We start from the raw sequence: 14,466 nt of genomic DNA, 5'->3' as shown, positions 1-14,466 counted from the left end.
ACACTGTATTCACTTCTTTGATTTTTTCCTAGAAATTACACAATTGCTAACCCCTACCCCTGTGAGAAGTAGATTTCCTAATTCAAGTTTTCGTGTACAATTCTTTTTGTCTTTAGCCTTATAGTATCCAGCCAAGACATTAATTTTACTTAGGTTTTTTTTCTTTTATCCTCATCCCCTTCAGTGTGGTTATGTTAGGTTTCACTTGTTACTGTTTGGATTCTACTTTGCCTGCCTCCCTCACCCCCCACTCCATTCTTGGTTGATTTTGTTTGTTTATTGCTATGGTTCTAAGAGCCAAAGCTACACAAAATGGTATATTCAGAGACTTGTGTCTCCTTCCTCATACTTACCCTGTTCCCATTCTCCTCTTCTTTCTACTTCTTTCCCACCCACCCACCCCTATTGGTAACCAACCTCTTTAGTTTCTGGTTTATCCTTCGTGAATTTGTTTTGCAGAAATGAGGAGACACATATGTATTTTTTTTCCATCTACTTCTTTCTTATAATTAATCTTGTTTTTAATTTTTATTAATTTGGTATGATTCCATCTCATCATGGTTTTTGTGTGTATGTGTGTGAGGAAGATTAGCCCTGAGCTAACATCCAATGCCAATCCTCCTCTTTTTGCTGAGGAAGATTGGCCCTGGGCTAACATCTGTGCCCATCTTCCTCTATTTTATGTGGGACACTGCCACAGCATGGCTTGACAAGCACTGCATCAGTGCATGCCCAGAATCCGAACCTGTGGACCCTGGGCCACCAAAGCAGAGCATGTGCACTTAACTGCTATGCTACCGGGCCAGCCCCTCATTGTAGTTTCCTTATTATTAATGAGGTTGAACATCTTTTCAGATGTTTCTTGGCCATTTGGGTTTCTTTTTCTGGGGAATACCTATTAAAGTTTATTGTCCATTTTCTCTTGGATTTGTAGGAGTAATTAATGTATTCTAAATACTAATCCTTCATTAGTAATATTTGTTACATATTTGGGAGGCTTGTCTTTTTATTTATAATGTTTTTGATGAGTAGAAACTTTAAGTTGAATTTATCTATCCTTTGGCCTTTTGTACATAAGAAGTCCTCTATGAGGTCATACAGTTATTCTCCTATATTGTCTTCTAAAAGTTTTAGTTTGTCTTTTACATTAAAGTTTTTAATTCACCTGAAATTTTTTTGTGTATTGGGTAAGATCCAATATAATTTCTTGGTTCTTCAGTACCAATTACTGAGGATCCCATCCTTTTGCCACAGATCTGCAATGTGAGATTTATCATAAATCAAATTTCTATATGTATGAGGGTCTGTTTCCAGGGTCTACCCCTGTGCCAAAACTGCTCTGTCTTATTAATACAGCTCTATAATTCTTAGTCTCTGGTAAGGCAAATCCCTCTCACCTTTTCTTCTTCAGGACTGTCTTGACTATTCTTGGTCGTTTGCTCTGACATATAAATTTTTTAAACAATTTTTCAAGTTAAAAAAACAACTATTAGAATTTTTATTGGAATTACATTGAGGAGAATTTAGTTTTAACTATATTTTATAATATAGCTCTATTTAGCTCTATTTACTGTCATTAACAGTTTCATAATTTTCTCCATGAAGGTCTTATACACCTTTTATAAGACTTATTCCTGGGCCGGCCCCGTGGCTTAGTGGTTAAGTGTGTGCGCTCTGCTGCTGGCAGCCCGGGTTCGGATCCCGGGCGCGCACTGACACACCGCTTCTCCGGCCACGCTGAGGCCGCGTCCCACATACAGCAACTAGAAGAATGTGCAGCTATGACATACAACTATCTACTGGGGATTTGGGGGGAAAAAATAAATAAATAAAATCTTTAAAAAAAAAAAAAAAAGACTTATTCCTAGATACTTAATATTTTTTATGTTATTGTAAATTTTTTTAAAAAGTACATTTCTTAACTGTTTGCAGCTGGTATATAGAAATGCAACTAATTTTTATAAATTGATTTTGAATCCATCAACTTAACTAAATTTTTATTAATTTAATTGATTTATCTGTGGATTATTTTGTGTTTTCTACACAGACATGTTATTAGTAAATAATAATAGTTTTGTTTCTTACTTTACAGTTATAAGTGAAAAAAAATTAGGATATACAATTACAAAATGTGAGCTAGGTAGCACAACATGCATAGAAAAAAAGACAGGAAGGAATGCACAAAAATGTTTGCAGTGGCTTATTTTGAGTTAAAGAATTATGGATAAATTTTTCTTTTTTAATATATCTCTATACTTTCCAGTTTTTCCAAGATGAGTATCTATCACTTTCATAACCAGGAAAGAAACAAAACTTAAAAAATAAAAGCAAGTCTTACAAAATTTAAAGGTAAGGATGATCTACTAAAAATGCCCAGCTAGAAATAAAACAATCAAATACTTCTGATGTGCCTGCTCCCCACCCAAATTCACCACTGCAGAGACCCTGGCTGCATGGTTACGGACTAATATACCATGTTATATCTAACAGAACAACCTCTTAGATTCACGGAACTTTTTCTTCCCATTAAGGGCATGTATGGAATTAACCTATCAAAGGCATACAATTGGTCTTTATTTCATTTGTTTTGAAATGTGGTCAACTCTTACTTATCCATAAGATATATTTTTTCCTCTTTATGAATTATTTATAGTCTTCTTATATTAGGATGCTCTTAACTTACACTACTTATTTCCTAAGGATAAACTTAGGAAATATAGACTAAATTTCAATGGTTCTACTCTCCCCATTTTAGAAATAAGGAAACAGAAACCCCCAGAGATTAAGTAGGTCCTCTCTCTACGCCTCTGCTAACCTCCTCTACCCCACAGTACTTTGTCTCCCATCATGACACTTGTCAAAATTATCTGTCTTCCTCATCATAAACTTCAGGAGATTAAGGTCTTTATCCTGCTCTCCTGTGTATCCCCAGGCCTAGCACAATACCTGACATAGTACCTGATATACAGTAGATGCTCAGGAAATCGCTATCAAATGTTGAATTAATATTATAAGCAACCCATTTTCAAAAAAATCAGAATACCTACCAAGTTAAATGTTTGATTGCTTTTGGAAATATTCACAACATTTGATTACATTTGGGTGGAAATTGAAAAAAATCTCTGAGTAAAGGCTCCTAATGAAAAATGTTTAAAAGCAAAATTACCTTTCTGTTTACCTTTTCTGGTATAATGATTTTTCCTATGGCAAAATATTTTTCCTTTTTTTTATACCATTTAGAGCTATTAGTATTACAGCATCTAGATGTTAATTGCATGTAGTTGTTAATTGAGCTGATTTTGTATGAAAATAAAAGCTAGATAAACAAAACTATTATTATGAACTATTCTGAATAATCATAAAACTATTATGAATAATTATTATTATGAATTATGAACATAATTCATAAAACTCTCTTCATTTTATTTTTTATTAATTTGTTTTTTAATTTTAATTTTTTTCCACACATTTGGGGCTGGTTGGTGTGGCTGATAATGGATGCTAAATAGATATCCTTCAGCCTTTGGAGTCCACACTGGTCCTCAAGGGCCCTGTAACATTTCTAACTCCCAGATCAGTCTTCTGGTTCCTTCTCCTGCTTGGAGGGCTGTGGGCTTGAGCCACAAGGCTCTCATGTCAGGGGACTTAGCCCTCCCCCTATGCAGCTAAGTGTCTGGAGAGTATGTGCGGGGTGTTGGGTGTTGTGTGCCCTTGCTTTTTGGTTTTTTTCCCTCAGCTTTATTGAGATATAATTGACATATTGCATAAGTTTAAGGTGTACAACGTGATGATTTGGTACATGTATATCTTGTGAAATGTTTACCACAATAAGGTTAGTTAACATCCTTCACCTCACAAAATTACCATTTTGTCTCTTCATTTTAAAGGTGGATTTGGTGTTTTAATGAATTATCCCAACAACAGCTTCATGTGCCTAGAACTATTTTAGATGTTTGTATGTAGAAGCAACTTAATTATAGACAGATAACGATACAGTACTAAAGTTTCACAGTTTATAACATTTTGAGAATATAGTAATCTTGGGTAATTCATTTTATTAATTTGGTACATAATCCAACATTCACTGAGGGATTCCCATACTCTAGATACTATGCCAAACTGTCATTGTATAAAAATGAGTAAAATACTACCTAAAAAAGCTCACAATCTAGTTGTGGTATCTTTGGACATCACATTTTATTTTCCTTCTTTTACACGTTTTGTTGCTAAATTGGGGGCAAGGAAGGCTTATGTGATTAAATTAATTTGGCAAAGAGCTGTGGCCCAAACTTTCATTTTTTTGTGGGTGGCCTGTAGTGGCTATTAGCAGCAGCACTTCACATACAAATAGAATTTAATTAGACAGAGGTCTCATAGATTCAACTGCTTCTGCTTAATGTATCAGATTGTTCCCTGTTGTCTTTTGTGTGAGGTGTGGGAGGTGGGGTAGGGTGTTCTAAAGAAGAGGAAATCTGATATTTCCTCCTCAAACTTGCGGTGGGGAATACGAAAAAGGAAAAATATATGCTCTGTAAATCTCTATATATGGTTAGTACCCAGTATATCAGTTGACACGGAACTTAAGTTTATCTCATTTATATATACATATGTAAAAAGATAAACTCTTTTTTCTTCTTGGCAGGTGTCCTTGTAGACTTGGGTCTGGAGGAAAATGGGACAGCTTATCAGAGAGCAGAGAAATATGTTGTTCGTCTAGATAATGAGATTCAAACCAAGTTTGAAGTTTTTATGAGAAGGGTGAAACAGAACCCGTACACACTCTTTGTGCTAGTTCATGACAACTCCCATGTGGAACTAACGAGGTGATTGCTTCCGAGTGAGCAAATACAGTATTTTTTCTACAGCAGTAATCGTTATGTAATAAATTATTTGAAAGCTGATGATTTGAAAGCCCGGGGACCCTAACATTTGGCATCTTCTTATTGGTAACTTACTCCTATCCTTTCCTACGTTTTCAACTTTTCTTATCGATTTAATGTTGATTTTATTTTAACTATACTGTGGGTGAATTTACAAATTCCTGTTAAAAATACGGTCTGAAGAGCATTGTGGAGCTCAGCTGCTTCAGAGAAAAGGTGGCAACAAGGAGGTGGAGGTTGGTGAGCTCCCAGAGGGACTATGTGCTTTTCTTCTCACTTCCCTTCCTCCTACCAGTTCTTTTCCTATTTTCTTTTCTCCTTCTCTTCTCTTCCTTCCTCTCCTGCTGGTTCCCCTCTTCCTTGCCTTTCTCGCTCACCTTTTACCTTTAACAGCAGTAGAGATGCCATTTTAATGACCTGAGAGCAGCTCTGAAACCTTCCACAATTTACCAGTTTAAGCAAGAGAATATCCTATCTCTCAGTGGGCTTATTAATGAAAGAACAGTAAATGTGGCATGATGGAGCCAGATCAAATTACATTAATTATCTGGTAAGGGGTTTCTTTGCTCCTATGGATTAAAAAGGCAAATAGTTTTTTTTTTTTCAATATGGGGGCAAATAGTCATCGCATATTACATATCATGGTTTGTCCTCACCACGAAGGGGGAGGGAAATTTCAGGCATTATCAAGCATTTATAGATTTTCTTTTCTTAAGGACACACTGAGGTTAGGAATCTGGAATTTTTTTGATCTGTGGTAGAAATGTCAGAGTTGTAAAAGTGCTTGTTCAGAAGCCAGAATGGGTTTGGTACTCCATAATCTGAAATCTAGAGCCATATGTAGGTATAAAGAAGATCTTGTATAACTTGTTAGATTTGGAAGGAAGGAAGGAAAGAAGGGGAAAAGGGAGTAAGGAAGGAATTTTGCCCACATCCTGTTCAGTTACTGCTAGTGTTCTATGAGCAGAAATAGCTCAGTGACCTTGTATAGCTCATCTTTGAAAGTCTGGGGTAGTAGCTTTGAGGATTACACATTGGATCTCACTGTATTTAGTTCCCCAGGGCATCAAGATTGTTTCTTTCAGAAAAAAAAAAAATGGTTTTGAGGGTGCATAGCAACCTGGTACATCCAAATTGAACAGAACTGAAAATGATTCAGAGATATGAAAACATTGGTCAGGGGGTGGGGTGGTAAGAGGAGCCCTCCCCACACTCTAGCAGCCTTAAGGGAGGAAGGAGAGTGGTATTAACATGGTGGGGATCCCTTGCAGCTTTGGGGTCTCTCTAGAGTACAGGTCATTGCGCAGTTATAAGCATCACATTTTGATGGAGAAGCTCCCTCATTCAGGTGAGCTTTAAAACTGAAGTGATCCATCTCAGCTACAGATTTAGACATCCTTGGCCAGGATAACTGAGTTTACACTTTGAGGTATATCAGGGGCAAACTGGAAAAGGAAAAAAAAATATCCCTGAAATCTGTCTGAAAGGGGTAAGAAGGAGTGTAATTTTTGCTCTTCCAAATCAAATGTTGGTTGCTTCTACTCCTGCTCCCAGTTAAAAAGAACTAGAAAAATATGAGCTAACGGGGCTGGCCCCGTGGTGTAGTGGTTAAGTGCATGCGCTCCGCTGCTGGTGGCCCAGGTTCAGATCCTGGGTGTGCACTGACGCACCGCTTGTCAGGCCATGCTGTGGTGGCCTCCCACATAAAGTGGAGGAAGACGGGCACGGATGTTAGCTCAGGGCCAGTCTTCCTCGGCAAAAAAAATAAAAAAGGAGGATTGGCATGGATGTTAGCTCAGGGCTGACCTTCCTCACAAAAAAAAAAAAGGCGAAAAATATGAGCTAAGACATTTTCTCCATTTTGATGTCTGCTTCTGGATCTAATCAGTTAAATTAGGAGGTTTTAATGTGTCTTTCAATATTTCTACAGTGTCATTTCGGGCTCTTTGTCACTTGGTGAACCCAGTCATGGATTGGCTGATAGAGTCATTAATTGCAGAGAAGTTCTGGAAGCTTTCAACCTGCTGGTGCTCCAGGTTAGCTCCTTCCCATACACTCTGCAGACCCAACAGTCTCGAATCAGCTCCAGCAATGAGGTTCACTGGATACAGCTGGACAGCATGGTGAGTCTCTGTTCTGTTCTCCGATACACAGTCATGTTCTCAGTTCCCCAGGGCAGAATCTTGTGATAAAAGATTGTCATGGCTTTTTAAAATGTAGCACAAGAGTTTGAAAATCTAACTAACATGCTTTATCTTCTGAAAGTTCCGTATAATTACAATTAAATTAAGACTGAAAACTAGTGAATAGTGTCCTATATAAATTTGACTAGGTGGTTCTTTTTTAGGTACTCATGCAGATACAAAATTATCCATCCTATATAGTTTGTCCCAAAAAAGTGCGATGTTATCTGACACCATCATCAATATCGTGGATTATCTTTGTGCCTTTAAATTATTAATTTCAATCTGAGACCTGGAAATTGTATGTCCTCTTAGATGGCTTCTCTGTCATGTTTTAGTCTTACTGATCTCTATCACTGTTAATTACTCTCATGCTCCCCCAGCAACTGGATTTTTCCTTTTAATCAGTTCTCACAGACTAATGGTTGAAACAGAGGATGATAGTACTGTTATGTTAAATTACTCAGGAGTAGCATTTAATGTGTTGAGAATAGTCATCTCAACATTGTACATATTCAGGTCTTTATATTTTTTGGTTCCAATCCCTAATACCTGAAAAGTATTTTCTATGACCTGCAAATTGGATGTTAAATATACTATCAAAGAAAAGAAATAAGAGTTTCATTTAAAAAAAATAAAGATTAGCCGTTAAGCAATGGATCCTTCATTTAAAAATATTGAACATATTGGCTATTTTTAAATAAACATGTTCAAGTAAAAGATGCCAGAAATGTCTTACATAAAAATAACTATTTATTTATCAACCCAGTGCATTTCATTCTATTATGAAATAGGTAAGTTTTCCCTGACTTGAGCTCTGAGTATTGGTCTATTCTTTGCAGACAGGCAAGCTCAGGTCACTGAATCACACTGGCATCAGCAGTCCCTGCATTAGCAGAACTATCTCAATGTGTTCACTGTCCCATAAAGGTTGCTTTGAACCTTCACTTTGTTGGTATCTTCTCCATGCTGACCCCATCCATTAATTGCGTGGTGAAGCTGTGGGTAAGATAAAAGGCCACCACGATCCCTTCGCCTCTGAAGTGTGAGGTGTGCCTGTGGGCTACCCAGGCAGTCGCCCTGACACAGAGTGGAATTGCCGATAGAACGGACGAAAGGAAAAAAAATTTTTTTGTGGGGGGGAGGAAGATCGGCCCTGAGCTAACATCTGCCAATCCTCCTCTTTTTTTTTGCTGTGGAAGACTGGCCCTGGGCTAACATCCATGCCCATCTTCCTCTACTTCATATGGGACGCCGCCACAGCATGGCTTGACAAGCGGTGAACCCTGGGCCACCGCAGCGGAGCACGAACACTTAACCACTTGCGCCACCAGGCCGGCCCGAAAAAATGTTTTTTAATCCAGCAAATAATTCTCCTATTAAATGTTAAGTTTCAATATATTTTGGGGGGAGAAAAGAGAACCATCTTAATTTACCTTGTTCGTTCAGTCTTTTCCAGAAGGGATTATACTAGTGATAGGAAGAAGGCTCATAGCTTCTGCCCTTTATCTTCTCCTGACATTAAGTAATAGAGAAACAAGCTTAAAATAATTTCCTTAAAAATCACTCCTATAATACATGATTAATTTTTTACACATAATAATGGTATTATGGTTATATATATATATTTTTTTGCTTTCCTTGATTTTTTAAAAATTTTTTGTTTATTGCAGTAACATTGGTTTATAACATTGTATAAATTTCAGGTGTACATCATTATACTTCTATTTCTGCATAGATTATACATCATGTTCACCACCCAAATACTAATTACAACCCATCACCACACACATGTGCTGAATTATCCCTTTCGCCCTCCTTCCTCCCCACCTTCCCCTCTGGTAACCACCAATCCAATCTCTGTCTCTATGTGTTTGTTTGTTGTTGTTATTATCTGCTACTTAATGAGGGAGATCATATGGTATTTGACCTTCTCCCTCTGGCTTATTTCACTTTGCATAATACCCTCAATGTCCATCCATGTTGTCACAAATGGCTGGATTTCATCATTTCTTATGGCTGAGTAGTATTCCATTGTGTATATATACCACACCTTTATCCATTCGTCCCTTGATGGGCACTTAGGTTGTTTCCAAGTCTTGGCTATTGTGAATAACGCTGCAATGAACACAGGGGTGCATGTATCTTTACACATTGGTGTTTTCAAGTTCTTAGGATAAATACCCAGCAGTGGAATAGCTGGATCATATGGTAGTTCTATCCTTAATTTTTTGAGAAATCTCCATACTGTTTTCCATAGTGGCTGCACCAGTTTGCACTCCCACCAGCAGTGTATGAGAGTTCCCTTCTCTCCACATCATCTCCAACACATGTTGTTTCCTGTCTTGTTAATTATAGCCATTCTGACGGGCGTGAGGTGATATCTCATAGTTTTGATTTGCATTTCCCTGATAGTTAATGATTTTGAACATCTTTTCATGTGCCTGTTGGCCATCTGTATATCTTCTTTGGAGAAATGTCTGTTCAGATCTTTTGCCCATTTTTTAATTGGGTTGTTAGTTTTTTTGTTGTTGAGATGCATGAGTTCTTTATATATTTTGGAGATTAACCCCTTATCAGATGTATGGTTTGCAAATATCTTCTCCCAATTGTTAGGTTGTCTTTTCGTTTTGTTGATGGTTTCTTTTGCTGTGCAGAAGCTTTTTAGTTTGATGTAGTCCCATTTGTTTACTTTTTCTATTGTTTCTCTTGCCCGGTCAGACATGGTGCTTGAAAATATGTTGCTAAGACCGATGTCGAAGAGCGTACTGCCTATGTTTTCTTCTAGAAGTTTCATAGTTTCAGGTCTTACATTCAAGTCTTTAATCCATTTTGAGTTATTTTTTGCGTATGGTGTAAGGTAAGGGTCTACTTTCATTTTTTTGCATGTGGCTATCCAGTTTTCCCAACACCATTTGTTGAAGAGACTTTCTTTTCTCCATTGTATGTTCTTGGCTCCTTTGTTGAAGATTAGCTGTCCATAGATGTGTGGGTTTATTTCTGGGCTTTCGATTCTATTCCATTGATCTGTGTGTCTGTTTTTGTGCCAGAACCATGCTGTTTTGGTTACTATAGCTTTGTAGTATATTTTGAAATCAGGGAGTGTGATACCTCCAGCTTTGTTCTTTTTTCTCAGGATTCCTCTAGCTATTCGGGGTCTTTTCTTATTCCATATAAATTTTAGGATTCTCTGTTCTATTTCTGTGAAAAATGTTGTTGGAACTTTGATAGGGATTGCATTGAATCTATAGATTGCTTTAGGAAGTATGGACATCTTAACTATGTTAATTCTTCCAATCCAAGAGCACAGAATATCTTTCCATTTCTTTGTGACTTATTCAATTTCTTTCAGCAATGTTTTATAGTTTTCGGTGTACAGATCTTTCACCTCTTTAGTTAAGTTTATTCCTAGGTATTTTATTCTTTTTGTTGCAATTGTAAATGGGATTGTATTCTTAATTTCTCTTTCTGCTACTTCCTTGTTAGTGTATAGAAATGCAACTGATTTTTGTATGTTGATTTTGTATCCTGCAACTTTACCATATTCATTTATTACTTCTAAAAGTTTTTTGGTGGATTCTTTAGGGTTTTCTATATATAAAATCATGTCATCTGCAAATAGTGAGAGTTTCACTACTTCCCTTCCAATTTGGATCCCTTTTATTTCTTTTTCTTGCCTGATTGCTCTGGCTAGGACTTCCAGTACTATCTTTTTTTTTTTTTTTAAAGATTTTATTTTATTTATTTATTTTCCCCCAAAGCCCCAGTAGATAGTTGTATGTCATAGCTGCACATCCTTCTAGTTGCTGTATGTGGGACCCGGCCTCAGCATGGCCAGAGAAGCGGTGTGTCAGTGCACGCCCGGGATCCGAACCCCGGCCGCCAGCAGCGGAGCGCGCGCACTTAACCGCTAAGCCACGGGGCCGACCCTACCAGTGCTATCTTAAATAGGAGTGGTGAGAGTGGGCATCCTTGTCTGGTTCCTGTTCTTAGAGGGATAACTTTCAGTTTTTCACCATTGAGGATGATATTAGCTGTGGGTTTGTCATATATGGCCTTTATTATGTTGAGGTACTTTCCTTCTATACCCATTTTATTTAGAGTTTTTATCATAAATGGATGCTGTATCTTGTCAAATGCTTTCTCTGCATCTATTGAGATGATCATGTGATTTTTATTCTTCATTTTATTAATGTGGTGTATCACGTTGATTGACTTGCGAATGTTGAACCATCCCTGCATACCTGGGATAAATCCCACTTGATCATGGTGTATAATCTTTTTAATGTATTGTTGTATGCGATTTGCTAGTATTTTGTTGAGGATTTTTGCATGGATGTTCATCAGTGATATTGGCCTGTAATTTTCTTTTTTTGTGTTGTCCTTGTCTGGTTTTGGTATCAGGGTAATGTTGGCTTCGTAGAATGAGTTAGGGAGCTTCCCTCCCTCCTCAATTTTTTGGAAGAGTTTGAGAAGGATAGGTATTAAGTCTTCTTTGAATGTTTGGTAGAATTCACCAGGGAACCTGTCTGGTCCTGGACTTTTATTTTGGGGGAGGTTTTTGATTACTGTTTCAATCTCCTTCCTGGTGATTGGTCTATTCAAATTCTCTATTTCTTCTTGATCCAGTTTTGGAAGGTTGTATGATTCTAAGAATTTATCCATTTCTTCCAGATTGTCGAATTTGTTAGCATATATCTTTTTGTAGTATTCTCTTATAATCTTTTGTATTTCTGAGGCGTCCATTGTAATTTCTCCTCTTTCATTTCTGATTTTACTTATTTGAGCCTTCTCTCTTTTTTTCTTGGTGAGTCTAGCTAAAGGTTTGTCAATTTTGTTTATCTTTTCAAAGAACCATCTCTTGGTTTTATTAATTTTTTCTATAGTTTTTTTAGTCTCCGTTTCATTTATTTCTGCTCTGATTTTTATTATTTCCCTTCTTCTACTGATTTTGGGCTTTGCTTGTTGTTCTTTTTCCAGTTCCTTTAGGTGCTTTGTTAGATTGTTTTTTTTTTTTTTTTAAAGATTTTATTTATTTTTATTTTTTGCCCCCAAAGCCCCAGTAGATAGTTGTATGTCATAGCTGCACACCCTTCTAGTTGCTGTATGTGGGACTCGGCCTCAGGATGGACAGAGAAGTGGTGCCTCGATGCGCACCCGGGATCCGAACCCGGGCCGCCAGCATCGCAGCGCACGCACTTAACCACCAAGCCACAGGGCCGGCCCTAGATTGTTTATTTGAGATTTTTCTTGTTTGTTGAGATAGGCCTGTATTGCTATAAACTTCCCTCTTAGAACCACTTTTGCTGTATCCTATAAATTCTGACATGTCGTATTTTCATTTTCATTTGTCTCCAGGTATTTTTTGATTTCTCCTTTGATTTCTTCATTGACCCAATCGTTGTTCAGTAGTATTTTGTTTAATCTCCACGTATTTGTGGCTTTTCTGATTTTCTTCCTATAGTTGATTGGTAGTTTCATACTGTTGTGGTCAGAAAAGATGCTTGGTATTATTTCAATCTTCTTAAATTTATGGAGACTTGTTTTGTGGCCTAATATGTGATCAATCCTGGAGAATGTTCCATGTGCATTTGAAAAGAATGTGTATTCTTCTGTTTTTGGATGGAATGCTCTGTATATATCTACTAGGTCCATCTGTTCTAGTGTGTCATTTAAGGCCAATGTTTCCTTATTGATCTTCTGTTTGGATGATCTATCCGTTGGTGTAAGTGGAGTGTTAAAGTCCCCTACTATTATTGTGTTACTGTCTATTTCTCTTTTTATGTCTGTTAATAATTGCTTTATATATTTAGGTGCTCCTACATTGGGTACGTAAATATTTACAAGTGTTATATCCTCTTGTTGGATTGTTCTCTTGATCATTATGTAATGCCCTTCTTTGTCTCTTTTTACAGTTTTTAAGTCTATTTTGTCTGATATGAGTATTGCTACCTCAGCTTTGTTTTCATTGCCATTTGCATGGAGTATCTTTTTCCATCCCTTCATTTTCAGTTTGTGAGTGTCTTTAGGTCTGAAGTGTGTCTCTTGTATGCAGCATATATATGGGTCTTGTTGTTTTATCCAATCAGCCACCCTATGCCTTTTAATTGGAGCATTTAGTCCATTGACGTTTAAAGTAGTTATTGACAAGTATGTACTTACTGCCATTTTTTAACTTTTTTTCCTCAGTGTTTTAGTAGTCCTTCTCTGTTCCTTTCTCCTTCTATACAGAATTGATGGTCTCTTAAGTTTGACCTCTGTCTGAAAGCTCTACTCTTTAACTCCCCTCCTCCCTCATTTTATGTTTTTGATGTCATATCTAACCTCTTTTTTGTGCATTTGTATCCATTACCCTCTTATCATGGAAATAGATAATTTTTCCTATTTGTGGTCTTTTTCCCCTTAAATCAGTCCCTTTAACATTTCTTGTAGCACTGGTTTCTTGGTGACAAACTCCTTTAATTTTTGCTTGTCTGGGAAATTTTTTATCTCTCCTTCCATTTTGAATGATAACCTTGCTGGGTAGAGTATTCTTGGCTGTAAGTTTTTTCCTTTTAGCACTTTAAATATATCATGCCACTCTCTTCTAGCCTGTAAGATTTCTGCTGAGAAGTCAGCTGATAGCCTTATGGCATTTCCTTTGTATGTAACTTGTCTTTCTCTTGCGGCTTTTAGGATTCTCTCTTTATCTTTAATTCTAGACATTTTTATTATGATATGTCTTGATGTGGGCTTCTTTGGGTTTATCTTGTTTGGTGCTCTCTGTGGTTCCTGTACTTGGATGTCTGTTTCCTTCCTTAGGTTAGGGAATTTTTCATCTATTATTTCTTGAAATAGATTCTCTGCCCCTTGGTCTCACTCTTCTCCTTCCAGGACACCTATAACACGGATGTTAGTGTGCTTGATGTTGTCCCAGAGGTCCCTTAGACTGTCCTCACTCTTTTTAATTCTTTTCTCTTTTACCTGTTCAGCTTGGGTAATTTCTTCTAGTCTTTCGTCCAGCTCGCAGATCCATTCTTCTGTATCCTCTACTCTGCTTTTGAGTCCCTCTAGTGAATTTTTCATTTCCAGTATTGTATTCTTCATTTCTGATTGGTTCTTTTTTATATCTTCCATTTCTTTGTTGACATTCTCACTGAGTGCATCTATTCTACTCCCCAGATCAGTGAGCATCCTTAACACTCTTTGTTTGAACTCTCTGTCGGGTAGGTTGCTCATTTCTGTTTCACTTAGTTCCTTTTCTGGGGTTTTGTCCTGTTCTTTTACTTGGAATGTATTCCTTTGCCTCCTCACTTTGCCTCTTTCCCTGTGCTTTTGTCTACGTATTAGGTAGGTCAGCTACGTCTCCTGCTCTTGGATAGGTGATCTTATATAAGTGATGCCTTAGGAGGCCTGCAGTGTGC

General features: G+C 37.2%; 1 protein-coding gene across 11 annotated transcripts in view; it reads left to right on the top strand.

Annotated features, from left to right (window-relative positions):
• Positions 1-14,466, top strand: part of GREB1L (GREB1 like retinoic acid receptor coactivator) — a 264,178-nt gene that overhangs the window by 209,389 nt on the left and 40,323 nt on the right. For all 11 annotated transcript variants that reach the window (XM_087439006.1, XM_087439004.1, XM_087439003.1 and 8 more), the window contains 2 exons: positions 4,643-4,823; positions 6,811-7,003. In XM_087439006.1, the coding sequence (XP_087295132.1) occupies positions 4,643-4,823; positions 6,811-7,003 (374 nt within the window). The remainder of the gene's footprint in view (positions 1-4,642; positions 4,824-6,810; positions 7,004-14,466) is intronic.

The sequence above is a fragment of the Ceratotherium simum genome, chromosome 14, assembly GCF_057802395.1.
Source record: "Ceratotherium simum simum isolate JZ-2026a chromosome 14, ASM5780239v1, whole genome shotgun sequence".
Classification (NCBI taxonomy): Eukaryota; Metazoa; Chordata; class Mammalia; order Perissodactyla; family Rhinocerotidae; genus Ceratotherium; species Ceratotherium simum.
Note: the sequence above shows the minus strand (reverse complement) of the source record. Positions and strands in the feature narration are given on the sequence as shown.